This window comes from Amblyomma mixtum, chromosome 10 (assembly GCF_055824585.1).
Source record: "Amblyomma mixtum isolate Tamu chromosome 10, ASM5582458v1, whole genome shotgun sequence".
Classification (NCBI taxonomy): domain Eukaryota; kingdom Metazoa; phylum Arthropoda; class Arachnida; order Ixodida; family Ixodidae; genus Amblyomma; species Amblyomma mixtum.
Window position 1 is genome coordinate 24,567,613 of NC_143021.1, and position 18,672 is coordinate 24,586,284.

The 18,672-nt window shown below is 48.8% G+C and overlaps 1 protein-coding gene across 3 annotated transcripts in view; it reads right to left on the reverse strand.

Moving 5' to 3' along the window:
* The window catches only part of LOC149325399 (ABC transporter G family member 23-like), a 48,466-nt gene extending 35,488 nt beyond the window's left edge, over nt 1–12,978 (reverse strand). For 2 of the 3 annotated variants that reach the window (XM_089564043.1, XM_089564044.1), the window contains exons 1-6: nt 12,726–12,978; nt 10,053–10,175; nt 8,238–8,391; nt 6,093–6,247; nt 3,554–3,755; nt 2,564–2,662 (exon numbers count right to left, since the gene is read on the reverse strand). In XM_089564043.1, coding sequence (XP_089420169.1) covers nt 2,564–2,662; nt 3,554–3,755; nt 6,093–6,247; nt 8,238–8,391; nt 10,053–10,175; nt 12,726–12,844 — 852 coding nt within the window. In that variant the 5' untranslated portion in view covers nt 12,845–12,978. Of the gene's footprint in view, nt 1–2,563; nt 2,663–3,553; nt 3,756–6,092; nt 6,248–8,237; nt 8,392–10,052; nt 10,176–12,416 lie in introns of all 3 variants that reach the window. The other variant, XM_089564045.1, reaches the window with a different exon arrangement.
* Nucleotides 12,979–18,672: the final 5,694 nt, after the last annotated feature.

Sequence of the window (18,672 nt, forward strand, 5' to 3'; positions counted from 1 at the left end):
AATTAGAGAACATTGGATTTCGCGGACCTTACCTCATGTTTTTCTCAAACTACCTTTCAAATCGTGTTCAGGTTGTGCGAGTCAAAGATAATTTCAGCGACTTCAAACCTCTTCTATATGGCGTGCTACAAGGCTCCGTTTTAGGACCTTTCCTTTTCAATATTTATGTAAATGACTTGGCATACCTTAGACTGAATTCGGTACTTTACCAGTACGCTGATGACACAGCGCTCCTTGTTCCGAATGAGTCGTACAACAGGGCTGCAGAGCTGCTACAAACGGATGTTAAAAAAGTGTGTGATTGGTTTTCAGGTAACCAGATTTACATTAACAAGCAGAAAACGGCTCTGGTTTGTTTTAGAAATCCGCACAAAAAGGTCATATTAAAGGAATCTGTTATTGTGCACGGTACTTTCTGCCCTAGATGTCAATGTGTTTCACTGCCCTTGTCTGAAAGAGTCAAATATCTAGGCATTCATCTCGACGCCAACATGTCTTGGTCTGCTCATGTTGAGCATCTCATCAAACGACTCCGTGTTACTTCTATGTATCTTTACAGAATGAAATTCAATACTTCTGTTAGGTTTCGTCAGCTTGTGTTTAAGGCTATAGGAGAGTCTATATTAAGGTATGGTGTCACTGTTTATGGCTCATGTGCGTTGTCTAGAAGGAACCGAATCGATAGATTACTGAACAGAATTTCCGCAAATATTTTGTATGGCACGTCTAAGGAGACCTTAGATAGTGTTGAAAGAATGATTGCAGCTGATGTGTACTTCATTCAAGATTTATTTGCACATGTAGTAATAAGTAGAAACTACTTTTCTAATAACTTTAAGCTTCCTGTGAACAAACCTAAAATACTAAGAAAAGTAGAGCCGTTTAAACTTCCCAAGATATATACACACTATGGAAAAAGGTGCCGAATGTTCTACATCCCCTTCCTTTTTAACCAGCTTCCAACAAAAATACTATCATTGCAGACTATCAAAGAGGTCAAATCACAAGTAAAATCCTGGCTAGTTACGTCTAGATTCCTAAAAACGGTACACTGACATCATGGCTCGAAACACTCTGAAGGTCTTGTTGATATGTGTTATGAAGCACGGGTGCTTTTTTGTTGTTGTTGTTGTTGCATCCTCATAATCTATGTATTTAACCTACTTTTTCAGTGTGTACAAGTGTGATTGTTGTTCCTATCAATATATGTTTTTCTTTTTTTCTCTCTTAATTTGCAAACCATGTAATTTTGTCTGTACTGAGTCTGCACTTTGTTTGAGTGCCGTGGCCCGCCCACAAGCGCCCTGTCTTGCGCTTCCGCGGGCACACATACTTCCATGTGTAAATATGACAAAATAAATATGTATGTATGTATGTATGTATGTATGTATGTATGTATGTATGTATGTATGTATGTATGTATGTATGTATGTATGTATGTATGTATGTATGTATGTATGTATGTATGTATGTATGTATGTATGTATGTATGTATGTATGTATGTACAGAGAATTCCGTTTTTATGTGCGGGAATTTAAAAAATTCCTGTGAGCAAACTACTGGCCTAATCGAGAGCAAACTTCGCTCACGGGGCAGCATATTATGGTCTACGTTATTTGAGATGTAATTAAACGTCGGTACTTGCCTGCATTTCCTGAAATTAAGAAGAAACTGCTGTCAACTGCGAGAAAAGCTGTCGCAGACGAGAGCTATACGCGAGCCGAACAGCTGGTTTGACAGGGCACGCCATCTGCCGGAAGGCGAGGCAAGCGCGTCAAACCAGCTGCTCGGCTCGCGTATAGCTCTCGTCTGCGACAGCTTTTCTCGCAGTTGACAGCAGTTTCTTCATAATTTCAGGAAATGCAGGCAAGTACCGACGTTTAATTACATCTCAAATAACGTAGACCATAATATGCTACCCCGTGAGCGAAGTTTGCTCTCGATTAGGCCAGTAGTTTGCTCACAGGAATTTTTTAAATTCCCGCACATAAAAACGGAATTCTCTGTATGTATGTATGTATGCATGTATGTATCTATGTATGTATGTATGTGAGTGAGTGAGTGAGTGAGTGAGTGAGTGAGTGAGTGAGTGAGTGAGTGAGTGAGTGAGTGAGTGAGTGAGTGAGTGAGTGAATGTGAGTGAGCGAGTGAGTGAGTGAATGTGAGTGAGCGAGTGAGTGAGTGAGTGAGTGAGTGAGAGTGAGTGAGTGAGTGAGTGAGTGAGTGAGTGAGTGAGTGAGTGAGTGAGTGAGTGAGTGAGTGAGTGAGTGAGTGAGTGAGTGAGTGAGTGAGTGAGTGAGCGTGCGAGCGAGCGAGCGAGCGAGCGAGCGAGCCAGCCAGCGAGATTCTGATGGGGCCCCGCAAACGTTTAGAGACCGTGAGCCTTGCTTCTTTGCAAGGTACCCTATGCGAGAATGGGTATTCTGTTATGCAAATAACGCATAGCCTCTGTCGGCAGTAGGATTCAGCGTGCATTTTATTTGGAGATGACAATGAATTGGTGCTACCCGAGGCGGTGAAAATGAAATTAGCACTGGAATTAAAGTTCGCTCCATCGCCCACCTTGAGGTAGGAGTCGGCCAAGGTGACTGAGCCGTAGGTCTCCATGAGCTCACTGGGCGGCTGTTCGCACCAGATCTTGCCGTTCTTCATCACGCCCACCTGCAAAGACATCGCCACCCCTTGTGAGCTCCACCGCGAGCAGGCCGGTCTCGCTGAGAGGACGGCGGGCTAAGTGCGCGTAGCCGTGACACATGCATGCGAACAGTCGCCATCGAACCTTCTGCGCGTGCGCAGTAGCACCTAATGGGCGCCCAGCTCCACACTGCCTCATAACTTGTTTGGGAGTCCAGACGGTCATGAGAATTCGTTACTTGCTATGTCGACATTTCCTCCGGGAGATAATTGACCGCAAAATGCGACGAACCCGTAGAACGATGCGCTAGTGCTGAGATGCTTAGGCTTGCGGAGGCCTGACATAAGGAACTGAACACAGGCAGGTATAGACAGCAACGACTAAATAATCCGGCGACTGCCGCAGAGGTTGATCAAGTTATTAAGTTGGTGTAGAACAGCCTCAGGTGTTTGCATTCCCCGAACATATGTTCGTTGTTGCTTCATTTCAAGCAACGTAGCACTACCATAAAGAGTATGTTCCAAATAGCCCATTTAGTGGCTCTCAGTACGAAGGTGCAAACACAATACAAGCATCACAGCAGTTAGCAGTTATGGTATCACAGGTACCCCCTTCAGTGATCATTCCACGCATGACATAATCATTTTGAAGGAAAGGGGCGGGGGGTCGGACGGTACGTAATTTCAAGAGTTCTGCACCGAAGGAAACCGATGGCACCCGAGTTGCAGTTCCACTGCTGGAGGTCTGTGTTTGCGTCTCCTTCCACACTGATTTCATTACGTGTGACCATGTACCGACTGGCCCAGTTCTCCATACTTCGAATTTAGTTTACGTCTCTTTTCAGCCCAGCCGCATGTCCAAAGGTTCATTTGGACTGCGTCATCTGAGGCGTACGTGTGCTACGTAGGTATACATACCAGTGCGGCGTCGGCGATCTCCTCGATGAAGTGTGTGGTGACGAGCAGCGTGGTGTGCATCTCGTGCGAGAGCACCAGGAAGTAGCGCCAGATGGCCTCGCGCAGCAGCGGGTCCAGCCCCACCGTGGGCTCGTCCAGGATCAGGAAGGGCGGCTCGTGGATCAGCGCCACCGCCAGGGACACCCGACGCTGCTGGCCTCCACTGCGTGTGTACGAGGTCTGTTAGAAAAGTATCCGACCTTCGGCCGTTAAAAAAAAAACTTGCATAACTGGAGCGTTGCAAACCTAGTCATCTTTAAACTAGTCTACTTGGGACTCCACACACTTCTCCCAGCGGTGCTGCCATTGTGGGAAGTATTCCGAAAAGGCCCTTTTCGGAATGGAGTTTAGCTCAGCTGTCGTTGCAGCCATAATGTTCTTCCTTGTCTGAAATCGCGCTCCTTTCAATGGCCTTTTGATTTTGGGAACCAGCCAGAAATCGCAGGGGCCATATCAGGACAGTAAGGAGTCTGTTGAACTACAGGAGTCTGGTTTTTCACCAAAAAATCTGATTCGAGTGCGAGGAATGTGCAGGAGCATTGGCGCGATGGGTGCGCCAATTTCCTGTTGACCTCAGCTCCGGGTTCTTGCGCCGCACAGCATCACGTAGGCAACGGAGGACATCCGTGTAGTACTCTTTGGTCATTGTTTGACCCTGTAGAGTGCGTACTCGTGGTCTGCCACACAGAGGGTGTCAAAGAAAGCAGTCAGCATCACTTTCACATTGCTGCGCAATTGGCGGGCCTTCTTAAGTCTTGGTGACGTGGAATGCTTCCACTCTGACGACTGGGATCTGGTTTCCGGGTCGTACCTGTACACCCAAGACTCGTCACCAGTGATTATGATGTTGATGACGTAGGGGTCACTGTTTGCGGAATCCAGCATGTCCTGTGAGACTTCAACATGAAGCTGCTTTCGGTCCACCGTGAGCAGCTTCGGCACGAATTTCGCCGCAACCCTCTCCATGGCCAAATCTTCGGTGATAATGGAATGTGCGGAGAAATTGTTCATGTCCACCTCTTCCTCAATTTTTCGGATAGTGACGCGACAGTCCCGCATCACCATGGCGTTCAGTTCGGCAATGACCTGGTCATTTTGGCATGTTGATGGCCGATTGGAGCGTGGCTCGTTCTCCACCTATGTGCGGCCATCTTTAAAACAATTGTAACACTGCTTAAACTGTGTGCTGCTCATAGCATCTGCACCGAAAGCCGTCTGAATATTCCGAATGGTTTCCACTCGGCTGTCGCCAAGTTTATGGCAAAATTTGTTGCAGTAGCGCTGCTCCTTTCACTCCGCCATTTTCCTTGCAATAAAAAACCGACGAGAGCACTGCACACTGCCTCACTCAAACGCTGCTTCCCAGCGACTGACGCTATCGGCAGGCGGGAAAAAATTCATGCATGCGCATGAAGGTTCAAGGTCGCCTGATGCAAGCGCGTTTGTCTCATATCCATCAGGTGTTCGCAAAAAAAAATAAAGTCGGATACTTTTCTAACAGACTTCGTATGTATACGGGCCGAGGATATATGGGCACCGCGGGAAGAAAGGGCTCGCGACACTCACGGGACAAAGAAGAAAAGGACGTGGCTGTCCTTGTTGTACGCCTTCCTTCCTGGCGCCTTACAGGTATCATGATAGATGACCTACTCATCCAGCAGCAAGCACTTTTAAACGACGGTGTCAAGGCAGTGACACTCTTAAAAGAGGGGTGTCTGACAAGGTCGATGAACGTAAGCTGGGTGCGTTCGGCTCCAGTCGCGAGTGCACTGCTGCGACTCTGGACGTATTGTTCCCTACCGCCCAGTTTTCAAGCACCGCAACCCGAATTCACATAGGCGGTGTGGCATCTGTATGACACTATAGAAAAACAGCTGTAAGGAACCTCCAAAGTAGCTCGCGTCAGAGCCGATGGAATGGTACCGGTGGCTTGCATGGACATTCCACCCAACCATGGTGTCAAATGGGGAAATCAACAAAGACCCACGAGTACTGACCCGAAAGACACGGGTTCAATCCCGGCCGCGGTGACCGAATTTCCATAGAGGCGATATTCTAGAGGCCCGAGTAGTCTGAAATATCGGTGCACGTTAAAGAACCCCAGGTGGTCGAAATTTCCCGAGCGCTTTACTACGGCGCCCCCCATAGCCTGAATCGCTTTGGGACGTTAATCACCCGTAAACATACACCATAGGGGTCGTCCTGCTTGTTCTCTGAGAATTTTCTCGTAAAAATCTCATTTCGGTTCCAAAAAAAAAGACAAAATATGCCGATGAACTCACTGCAGTATTAGACCAATGAACTCAGTCTCAGAATCTTTGAGCGCAACTCCCCTTGCGCCATAGAGCCTAAGGAATCACCTAGTACGTTCGCATGTGAGGTTGGGCGTGTACAATTGAACCGGGTCTTCCCTGTGGTGGCAGTCGGCAGTGTAGTACCCTTGCTAGACTTCGAGCAGCCGGGGTGCGAACCTGTGTGGTGCACATCCGTGTACGCGTACCTGAGGTGCTCGACGAACCGGTCGGCGGGCAGCAGCTGGAAGAAGGTGCAGAGGAAAGAGATGCGCTCGTAGATCTTCTCTATGGGCATTCCGCGCAGCTGGCCGAAGAAGTACATGTTCTCGGCCACCGTGAAGTCCGGGTGCAGCGCCAGTTCCTGCGATGAGACGAGCGTTCGCGTCCCCCACAGTACTGAGGATCGAGCGAGACTTGGAGGTAAGGCGACAGAGGATCGAGCGAGACTTGGAGGTAAGGCGACATTGCCACCACGTCGCATACTATGCGTAAAAGTAACATTGGCAGCACTGTTTAGTGCCACACTATTAGCCGGGACGCAAGCGCGCCATAATGACGCCTTGGTGTACCAGGACCTTGAGACCACAGGAATTCTAAACTCTATCTTGAGTTTGTGCGGTAATTCAGCATTGGGTGTCGTTCTTCGCCTCCTCTGCACTTGTTCCCTTACGCTAGCCGAATGGCCCATAACTATCTTGGGGAAAAACACAGCGCACTCCTAAGACAAGGACGAAGAAAGACAAGACGACACAGCGCTGGTATTGTCTTTCTTCGTCCTTGTCTTAGGAGTGCGCTGTGCTTTTCCCCAAGATGAACTACCAACTAGTCCGCTCTTCCACCCTTGCAAGACCCATAACTAGCTTGTCTTGTTTGTCACTCTTACAGCTTGTGTCCTCTGTCATCAACATTTGTCTCCTCCCGCTAGCGTAGAGGCTGATAATATGCAGAGGTTTGAGTTTGAGTTTCTTCATTCTACCACAGCCCAAATTTTACATTGTAAGGGATCGGTAGTGTACGCGGGGTCATCGGAACGCGGCTGGAGGCGCTCAAAGCGAACCGTCTCCTTTCTTCGAACGCGGCCGCTCGCGAACGCGCCGGTAACTGCGGGTGTCCCCCCCCGCCCCGCGGTACCGATTCGCGCACGTGCTGGCACGAATGTGTATTTGTGTTTTTATTTTATTTTGTGGCGGAGAGAATGTTCGACTCCGCACGTGGTGGCACGACCGTGCGTTTGTGTTTGTGGAAAGGGCGTTTTGCCCTACGGAAGCTGGAGGGCTGGCCATGCTCTCGGTAAACCAATCATGTGAGCAGTGCAACATGATTGGAAGCTACCAAATGTGGGCCGGGCCTTTAAGGCTTTAAAACCGGGCCGCGGAGCCGGAAGCGGGGTTCTGAGCTAAGGTGAGATGCTATGCATCTTCGGCTACGCCGAGTAGGGGCCTCCCTTAGTGTTAGCCAGTTCCACCTTTTTGTTGTTGTGTATCTCTTTGCTGTTTAATTTGTCTCCAGTGCCACCCCTGGTGCGAAGAAATAAGCTTCAGTCTTCCAGTTGGAACAAACCGTCTCTGGCGGGGCACCTCCGGTGCAAGTAAGAGAACCTGAAATTTACTTACATTATAGAAGCATACGAGAAAAAAAAGCTGCACAGCAAACTGTGATAAGGAAGGCGAGAAAAAAGCCACGGTTTTGTGGCTTGACAGGCCCCACCTCCCATTGAACAAACATCTACACCGACAGCGGCAGCAGGGAAAAGAGTATCGTCAACAGTAAAACATCACCAAATGTTACCTTCGGCTCTGCAATGTGCGCCATATGGGGACTGCAGCGTTATTTCCGTGCAAAGCAACTTTTGACATTTACACTACAGTTCTCTGAAGGGGTGTTTCGGTGGCTTCCCTACCAATGCAACAAAATATAAATCATGACCCATGGCTTCGCACGATGTCCCTCAGCCATTTCCTCATTCGTGAGAAAAAAGGCTGAGGTTTTAATTTGATTGGTTGCGATCCTCGACATCCTTGCCCAGCCAAGGATGGCCGCTGAGGCTACCTGACCTTTTTAAAGCTTTTACCATTAGCCATTCCTCAATCTCATTTTCTCCGTTATCACTAGGTAGTCAAACTTTTTGAGCCCTTTACACCCCTGAGCACTTTTCACATTTTTATTAAATCCCACAGAAAACATTTCCTATACCTTGTGCTTGGCGCATGATGGCTTTAGCTGCCTATGTGCCATTAAACCCAACACAACACAAATGGCCACAGTATTCTCTTCGGTCCTGAGGCGGCGTCGCTGTGAGAATCAGAGGCGCCTGAAGTCGCGGCTGCGTTCAGAGGCGTGCCAGTGTATACCTGAGGCATGAATCCGACGCCCGGTCCGGGCACCAGGCCCTGATGCAGCTGCTGGCCGAAGATGAGCACGCTGCCAGAGTCCGGCTTCGACAGCCCCACCAGACACTTGAGCAGCGACGTCTTGCCGCACCCGCTCGCGCCCAGAAGGCCGTAGCTGCAATGCACGCGCGTTACGCAACATGTTCACCGCCTGCTCTTTGACGTGTGCTGGTAAGCAACAACATTTGCAGGAAGACAGCGGCTCCCAGAAGAAAGGAAAATGAGAGGGTATTGCGCATGCACGATATTTTCATGTATACGGCGTGTACGACAGGGATGGGGAACTTTGCACTCTTTGAAGAGAAGGAGTGCAGGGAACGTCTTTTGATGGAGTATGCGCTTTTCTCATATCGCCGCACTCTTGATAAGGCAAAGGACAACGTATACACCCTCTGCAGGAGCGGTTATTCCTTCTAGTGCGAAATCTGCATGTGTGTGTTTGCGGGGGGGGGATATATTGTACGAGGTGACCATACAGCTCCGCTGCGTTGCACAAGCGAAGAAAGTAACCACCACGAGGATGCTGAGATGGGAGAGTTGAAATGTGTGCTTGTTTGGAAAATCAGCCCAAAGAAGACAAGGACGAAAGCAAAAGATTTCGTCCATGTCTTTTTCGCGCTATTTTTCAAACATGCAAATAAACATCCTGCCATTCCTTTTGGCCCTAGGCAGTGTGTGCAGGTAGTTTTACTCTCTGCCGAAGGAGCATTTCACTTCTTAAAGAATCTGGGTGGAGTTAACAATTGCTGTAACAGGGTACAAGGTAAAAAAAAAACAGCAGATGGTAACACTCGGCTACGGTCCGCAGCGGCCTGTAGTACTTTGCTGGCCAGTCACAACAGTCACAAACGAAATCAGCTTGTTATTGTTTAAATATGTTAAACAATCCAGGCATCATAATTCTAGACATTATAATTAATTTTTTTTTTCTTATCAACTTTTTGTTTCGGTAACAAGGAAAGTTTTACCAGTAGACTACTTTTTTGTCGTGAAGGAATTTTAAGCGACGTTCCTTAATATGGGCGGAGCTTCACTGCAGACTTAAGGTGCATACGACTATAGAGAAAACACCGCAACAGGTCTGTACTTTCTGAGAGCAACTTTTATTATAGCGTAAGATGAAGCAAGGCGTAGGTATGTCAAGCCATAATGGATTGCATGCGAAGCTGCGCGAGAAGCTCTTTCCGCAAGTCCTCGCTGACCGAAACAAGATGGCCGAAAATGTTCTTCGGGCGATCCCACTGTGACAGCATGTGTTTTTTTTTGTTTTTTTTTTGGGGGGGGGTAATCTTCTTCCAAATATTTCCTGTCCGCACGTATGGCACTCGTCCTTCAGCCTTAACAACCATTCTAGCGAGAGATACGGCTTCGGAAATCTAAGTAGCTGAACTCGCTTTTCGTTGAACTAGCAGCAAACGCCGCCCTCTTTAAACACCTTCTTGGAACGTTCTCTAGATGTCTGAAAAATACTTGTCCGCAATCGTTTGCTCAATTTTTTTTTTTATTCGCGTATCCAACTACATCTTTTTGAGCCATTTCTTGCGTCGAGACCTTTACAAACCGGCCCTATATGAACTATGAAACGGCGAGTGCACTGGATCAAGTACCAAATTGCATGCCTTCATACTCAAAACAAGGTATTTTCGACAAGATTCATAAGCGAGAGCATTATCGTGACCAACCGTGTTTCCCCAATAAGGCGCGATATCGCTCCGCCTATAGTCATGAATGGACGAATGTTGTGCGCAGCAAAGAATGGTGTGCGAGCACACTCACATGTTGCCCATGGGGACGGTCATGTTGACTCCGTCGATGACAGGCGGTAGTCTGCGGCTGTACCTCAGCCTCAGGTCGCGCACCGTCACGGCGGACAGCGGCTTCGTCGAGGGTGGAGCTTGACTGCGAGGACCATTCCGGTACAGGGGCAGAATAAACGAGCGGAATCGCTACTTCAGAAGTAAGCTTCACTTGCACGCTTTCTAGAGCTACGTGTGTTACCGACATAGAAAATACAGCTGCCGCAGAGCTAGCATGCCTCTTTGAATGTTCAGGCTAGCTGAAATAAAATTGGCTGTAGTTTAGCTCTGGTTAAACCTGTAGGATTGCGAAAGCAACAGCTGCGCGTAGCCATATATCGTTGCGTGAGCTACATTGCCCACAGTCTCGCCGTTTCGCGTTCTCTTGCATGACCATACTGCGGATGCGCAAGGAGCAAGTGACGTCACTACGCACAGTTGGCGTGCCGGCGGCCCCGGCACGCTAGCTGTGCGCCGCTACTGCGCATGCGCAACTGGAGAGCGCGGCGGCGCGCCAGCTGTGCGCCGTGTGACATCACTGCTCCTCGCGCATGCGCAGTATGGCCTTGCCTCGGCTCCGCGAAAATGCTCGGCGACTCGCGTAGTGTTGCTTTCGCCACAAAAGACTTCTCTGCGGCTCTGCCCCCTACACCGCCTGGTCCCAGGGCACTGTAATCCACTTTGCAACCGGTGCAAACGACAAGTACCGCCGCTGTTGCCCGCTTTGCGATAAGGCCATTGACGCTGCTTCACTTGAGCAGAGCGTCAACAAATGTCGTCACTGCACTACACAGCTACAGACCGTCAACACGAACAAAAAATGGCAGCCTAGCCGGTGGCCACGACTGTAGCACGAAGTATGAAAAACGGATAGAAACGCATGATCCCTGCTTCTCGTCTCGCATATTCGCTGCCATACTGGAAGTTTACATGAACGCGACAACGTTGGGTCGAGTCGGCCTATCGGGCTGAAATTCCCCTGTCGGGCTCGTGTAAACGGTGGTGGTTCGAGCTAAGCGACCGTCGAGTAGCGGGATGAGACAGCCCGACAGCACGGGTATAGGTTGATGAAACAGTGACACTCAACGATTGAAACACGCGAAGTCAACAATAAAAATTTAGCAAAGTTGTTCCAAAAAGGCAAGTTCACTCCTGTACAATGATTTTGACGCGTCACTGACACATTCCAAGCCCTTTCTTTTTATAAAGAAAGCCTCCTTCAACTCCCGGGCAACGCTGTCTCTACTCCTATCAAGAACAACAGTTTCGCGTAATCGAGGCATGCATTTACACTCTTTGCAATGAAGCGCTAGATTAGAGCCAGTGCCTGTTTCAAGTGAGCGCTCATGTTCCCTTAAACGTTCGTTTAGGCACCTTCCGGTTTGTCCAATATAAACTTCGTCGCATGTAAGCGGAATCTGGTAAATCACCCCTTCCCTACATCTGACGAACATGTTGGCATGCTTTACGCCACAGGTTTGCTGTCTTGGCTTTTCGTTATTTATCCTGTGACACAACGTAGCTAGCTTGCAAGGGGCAGAACAGACTACGGGAATCTCATATTTATTTGCAACCTTTTTCAAATTATGTGCTACCCGGTGGGAATACGGGATAACGGCTGGCCTCACCCTCCTATTGCTTTCCTGAGTAACGTTTTTCTTCTTGCCTTTAACTTTCTGAAGCAGAGCTTCAGTCACTGCCGAAATCACAGTCTGCGGAAAACCTGCCTGTAGTAACCGTGCGGTCTGCAGTTGGAAGCTCTCTTGCATGCAATGCTCGCATGATTTTGTTAGTGCAGATCCTAATCCTGATGTGGCTATGGCTCGTTTAACTGTTTTTGAGTGAGCTGACTCGTGGGACAATAGCTCTTTTTGACTTCGAGGCTTGTACATCCAACAGAATCTATCTCGTTCCAAGGAGAGTTCCAAGTCCAAAACCTGTAACTTGTTGTTTTGTGGAAATTCACAAGTGAATTCCAAACCATGGCTCAGTTCATTAAACGCATCTAGAATTTCATTTACAGTGGCTCTGTAAGCTGGTTCGTCTTGCTTGGTTAGCACTACCAAAAAATCGTCGACATACCTGAAAACCTTTAAAACTTTGCTCTTGTCGAACCTAACGTCCAGATTTTTGTCAACTGCTGCGAGAAAAATATTATACCTACTAACGGCACTATAACCGAAACACGACTGGAAATAGGGTTATCTGCTAGGGTTATCCACTTAAGTGCGCCCCAAAATAGAGGCGCCGATGTCTCAGTTGCGGCTCGACCTGAGTTGTCCGGTGTCCTTTGAGGCACGAGACAGTTTTTTATGCGAAGCATATTGCTAGAGCTACCACTCACGCCGTCGCCGTGGGACCCCCACGTGACACCGTGACGTCACACCACGTGACATCGGATGAGAGAGCCGGCCTCCACCTCGCGCCGTCGCCGTGGGACCCCTAGCCGTCACGCCACGTGACACCGTGACGTCACACCACGTGACATCGGATGAGAGAGCCGGCCTCCACCTCGCGCCATCGCCGTGGGACCCCTAGCCGTCACACCCGCGCATTCCCGCGCATTTCGAACGCGCGTTCACACTCGGTGTAGGTGAAACGCTCGCTCCACCGGGCAGGCAGACGCGGCTTCCGTGGCAATCCAGGCGCTCACCCAACGCGCGTCTCGGGGTTAGTCGGCGTTCCGCTGTAGCCATGCCGTTGTCTTCCCCCACGACGAAGGCTTCTAGTGGTTGTATTAAAATGACCAAGTATTCCACCAAGGAAAGCCATGTATTATCAAGCCTAGCCACTAATATGCTTCGCATTCCCCAGGCTTAGCCAAGCTGAGCCTCAGCAATTTTTTTTTTGTCATCTTGGAGTCAACTTTGCAACGTGTCACGAAAACTTTCACAAGCTACTCCTCGGACGACGACGGCGTGCCCACGTTAGTCGACCGGACAGCATCCGGCCTTTGCTGCAAGTACAGGCGTGGCTCGAGAACCCGATCCATGCGCTAACCGCGGTCGAATGAAGCGTCGTCGGCGGACGAGTTCCCTTTGCTTTGCTTCCCGCTAGGGCTCGGAGAGGTAGTACGCCGATTAGATCATTAGAGATGAAAGTACAAACTTCCTGGTGGTAAACTATCGCACTCGGCTATCGGGTCTAGATAATGAAGAAATCACGGCGCAGGCAGGCGCGACCGCGAGAAAACCGAGGTAGCACTAAAATGTATACAGTGTTACTTTTTGTTCTGGCCAGATGTTAAGTAGCATTTTTACTCACCTTTTTTCTAACGTTTCTTAAACGTTGCAAATAAACGCCATGATAACCTTTTTTAACCTAAATAAGCATTTAAACAACCTATATGCAATTTGCGATAAAATCGTAACGAAATCCTGCAAAACTAGACCAGCAAATTGTGAACGCACATTGTAAGGAGAGAGGGTAAAAAGGACGATACTTGAACGCTAGAATGCAACACAACTAATACTCGCAACTCAACGTTAAGTGCCTGTGCCCTGGAAATGGTCGTGGTGAACTAATAAGCGCTGTTTCCTAATGAAACTTTGGGGCTCTGTATGTAAAACCTTTTGCAGGCGCCAAGATATTGAACTGCAAAATTCTGCTAGTTGAAAGAAAGTACAAACCGTGGAAAAAGGTGAGGACAGAATGCTTGAAATGTATTTGTAATAATGTTTCATGCCTTTCATATGAACATTATAATAACGTTTAGAACGCAATATGATAAACGAATTAGCATAATGTTTATGGTTCATGTTTATGGGGTTTGAACGTCCCAAAGCAACTCAGACTATGAGGGACGCCGTAGTGAAGGGCTCTGGAAATTTCTGCCAGGATTAGCATAATGTTCGGTTTTAACGTTAATTTTTACGATACAAAGTATAACGTTATTTGTTAATATTTAAACTCAGCATCACGTAGGAAACTTCGCAACAAATTTATAAAATTTCATGTTTGGTGATTTCTGACAGTGCGTTCCCCTTTGTTCAGGCTTTTTCTTTGTGCCACATTTATTTGAGTCGGTCATGCAAAAAGAATGACCCATCGGGTTCCATCACCTCTCCTGCAATGGCGTCCATCTTAGGAGGGCTCACTCTTGAATCGTTGCAAGGCTCTTGTATGCAGCATTAATTAACCTTGCATTGTACGACGCGTATTACACGCGGTCGTACCAAAAAACTTACAGGCAATTACGATAGCCGTAAATGCGAAATATGAGTGCAACTCTTCACACAGAACCTGCCACCCCTGGCAGGTGGCCACCCTGCCACCCTTGGACAGCCGATTACGGTTTGGTTTGGCGTGTGCAGTTTAACCTCCCAAAGCGACTCAGGCTATGAGACGCCGTAGTGAAGGGCTCCGGAAATTTTCGACGACGCCTACAACGCAGACGTTACGCCGACAACGCAGAACTGCGCTCTAAAATAATTTTGTTTAAGCTGCTTTCATCAACTCAAAATAAACCACGAACATAATCACCTTAGCAGACGAACGCCCATAGCTGCCCTGTGTAAGATATTCTACGCTGTTGTGGATGTTCAAACCCGCGCACTTCCGCTCCGATGCTCAGTAGGCACCAGCCAGAGTATCTGGTCACATGCGCGTCGGCGACACCCGATTCAATCGGCGCGTACGGTACGGACTATGGAGATCAGGTTCTCTGAGCACGGCTCACCTGCATGCGATGGCGCCTGTCTGGCACGCACGGCAAGCGTCACGTGAATGCGTGAGGTCACGTGCGTCACTTGCGTGTGTGACGAGTAGCGAGAGCTGAGCATCTGAGTAACGGAGGCTAGTAGGTTGGGCATGATCGAAGGGTACGCGTTGTATTCGGAGGAAATGACGTATTAGAGGGAAATCGCCTTTGTACTTATTCTCGTGTTCCCCAAATACAGCGCTTGCCCTTGAGTTAAGTTTTTGAGCGCACATCGGGTAGAGTGGATACTTGCGCCCAAAATTAACACGCCCGCACTTACTCACAACCGCACAAAAATATGTTTCCACGCGTTTAGTGAGATTTTAAATATGCCAGCGACCTCTCAAATCTTGCATCTATAAACCTGTAGGACAATTATATCCTACGACATCACAATACGACCTTTTAAAGACTTCCACGCAAGGAGTAATACATACGGAGTAAGTATAGAAATATTATTTTTGTGGTTGTGCTGGCAGTCAGGATAAGCGGCGAGGTGTTGAGGAAAGCAGGAATGAGAACATGGTGGGGACTGAGAACCTCCCACCATACCCACCTAATAAAACAAAAAACGCTCCGCAATGAACAGACGTCATGCAGGATGGGCAAAGCACAGACTGACGGGTGAGTTGGTGTTGCATTGCAGACCACGTACGAGCGCAGACGAAGGAAGACAAAGGAGAGAGAAAATTGACGCATTAAATTCTGTGATATGGTGTTTTACAGTTTTTAGATTTAAAGTTAACACACGCAGGGAAAAGTGTGTGCTGTAAGCACCATCCAAGGGCAAACAAACCCCTGCTACCATTTCATTCATCCCATTCCAAACTGCATGGACCCCGCCGCGGTGGCACAGTGGTTACGGCGCTCGGCTGCTGACCCGAAAGACGCGGGTTCGATCTCGGCCGCGGCGGCCGAATTTCGATGGAGGCGAAATTCTAGATGCCCGTGTACTGTGCGATGTCAGCGCACGTTAAAGAACCCCAGGCGGTCGAAATTTCCGGAGCCCTCCACTACGGCGTCTCTCATAGCCTTAGTCGCTTTGGGACGTTAAACCCCAATAAACCAATCCAAACCAACCAAACTGCACGATTAAGAGAGCAATGGCAGGGCAGTGCCTAAATAACGCCCTAAAAAAATCCTGTTGTCATTCAGCGTCTAATAGTTTTCACAGGCAAGTGGCACGCCTCGTCTCGGCTGGCTATCCCAATAGCCTATATCTGAACTAAGAACGAAAACCACGCAAAGGACGATACACAGGGAAGAAGTAGACAGGACGAGCGCGGCCCTGAGGGGACGCTAGAAAAAACAAAGAAAAAAGACAAACGCCTCAAGGAAAGGAATGGAAACAGAATTGTTGTAATTCCTTACCTGCAGAACACCTCGCACCGCATAAAAAAGATCGGAAATCGCAGCAACGTCCGAGTGGCGCTATGCGCGCCCGAAAAGCTAGGGAAACTTTGAAAGATGACAAATCCGTCCCAAAAAACTAAGGAGCCTTGCACAATAAACATCGTGATCCTTTTGTTGCGCGTTCATCTGGGGTGGTGCATGAAATTCTCTTGTCTTGTGGATTCAGTGACATCGATCAAACCGGCCGGTGTCTAAGAGAAAAAATTGATGGAGCACAGGAGGAAAGTCGCCAATTGTAGGAACCGGAACTTTTCTGTGCATTGTCGCAACTGTGAAGTACAGAACGAGAAGCCTTGTAAATCTTTGTTAGAAGCGTGCAAGCTGCTATCTCTGAAAAGAATGCAGGATGTAAGAGAAAAAATTGGCAGTGGTTTAGCTCTGGTTAAACCTGGAGGATTGCGAAAGCAACGAGGAGAGAGAGAGAGTGGCGATGGAGAGCGCGCGGCAGCGGCGGCGGCCCCGGCACGCTAGCTATGCGCCGCTACTGCGCATGCGCAACTGGCGAGCGCGGCGGCGGCACCTCTGAAAGTGAAGCTCTGAACACCCTCTATATTATGCATCTGTGTCTGTAAGCGATTAGTTGAAAGTGAGCGCTTGTGTTGTCTGAGTCTTCCTCTTTCTTCTGGGTGGTGCCAGGTGACACGGAGGGTTGCTCTGTATCCAGATACCGCGAACCAGATAGCTCGCATGATCAGCTGCATTACCAAGCATCGCCAAGGATGCACTCTTCGGCTGGTGCAAGCACTGGTACTTAGCCCAATCACATGCGGACTACGATTTCACACGCTAACAAAGGGAGAGAAACAGCAAGCTGACACCATCATAAGGGAAGTGTACAAGACGGCCCTTAACCTTCCTAAAAACACCTCGGCGGAGCATCTGACCGCCCTGGGAGTCTTTGCGGAACACCTTTGCGGAACTCACAGAAGCCATCCGTGCATCTTCAGACGACCCAAGCTGGACGAGCTATATCCTACGCCGAGCAGGCACGCTTGCCGAAATCCGCGCACTTTGGCTTTTACTTTGGCTGGAAGTGCTGGGCATGTGACGAAACTAATGGCGACAAAGTTGTGCGCGTTCCATCGATCCAGTCAACCAGAGTCGACCCCCACCCTTGTGTTTGGCGCTCTTTCGAGTGGAGGAAATGCCCTTTGGTCATATATAGTTGCCCTTGCGTCAAAAAAATCTGTAATCATCATCCGTCAGAACCACCTTTCCTCTCCTGAAACCGAAAGAGCATGAGAGAAATTATTCATTATTCGGTAGAGGCGAATATTCCAGCGTGGGTATTTATCTTCAGTAATGCCTTGCGCATCATTGCAAAGAAATGACGCACAATTAAAATTTGATCTCTAGATTCCTTTAACTGCACACGGGCACGCGTTTATCAAAGACTGGCGACAACGTGACAGAACGACGAAGGTTGAGCTGCCCGAACCAAAAAGAACACGCCGTGGATGTCTTTGGCGAAAGTTGAGGCAGAAAAAAAGTGACGTGGCTAGCTCTGAATCGGGCGTCCCGAGTATGTCTGCAAAAAGCGGCGCCCGTGCCACCAAATGCTGAAGCTTCGTCATTAAGGCAACGGCTGCCGCACCAACACCTGTCGCCAAGCCCCTGAGGTAATCGGCAGGCAGCAGACAGGACAGCACGTGTACATGCGTGGGTGGCTCCAGTTACAGCATGCATGATCTCAGCACTGTAGTCGAGAAATCATGCATACCGACCACGCATGCTGTTTTCCACGTCATGATTCTGCCATCCTTCTTGGTTTGAACGTGGACTGACCAGCCTGAAAATTATCTTTTGGGTGAAAATCATGCCCCTCTGCCCTGCCAACCATGGAGTGGCCTCTCCCTAAAAAGGGGATTGGGGGGGGGGGGGGGGGGGGGCGGAAGGGCCAAGTCACCCGTTCATATCTCCTGGGTAGCAAGAAACAATATGATGAAAAAATTTGCGTCCCCTTTCCCCATGCCTATTACAAAGGCTTTCCCCTCACTCCCTCTGCGCATGCTCACGTTGCCAGCCTTGCATGTGCCGGGGTAGCTGGGATCCATATCGGAAAGAGTACGACAAAATGTCATAGTTCGCTCCTGTAACCTGTCTTGCTGAATTGATCATCAGAAAACTCCTGCAAGGCTTTGAGACGCTTCGATATTTCACTGTAAACGCATTAAGCGAATGGTTGACCTAGTCGGCACCTAAAATTATGGCCGACAACGGCAGGTTTTACTTACGGTCCCATTACACCGCTCTTGATATTGCAGCTGAGGACCAAGCAAAGCGTTAGCAGGGGCGACCTTCTGATTCGGCTGGCGCTGCTCTTGTAGTCGACGGCTAGCGCTGGCACGGGTACCTGGGCGTGGACGTTGGAGGTCTGGGCAGAATGAGCTTGCGCGTGCACTCACAGCACGATGAAGGAAGAAGAAAAGTGACCTTTCCTCGTCTGTTTTGAAGACGCTTCGATAAATATTACAGCTTAAACTTCGCT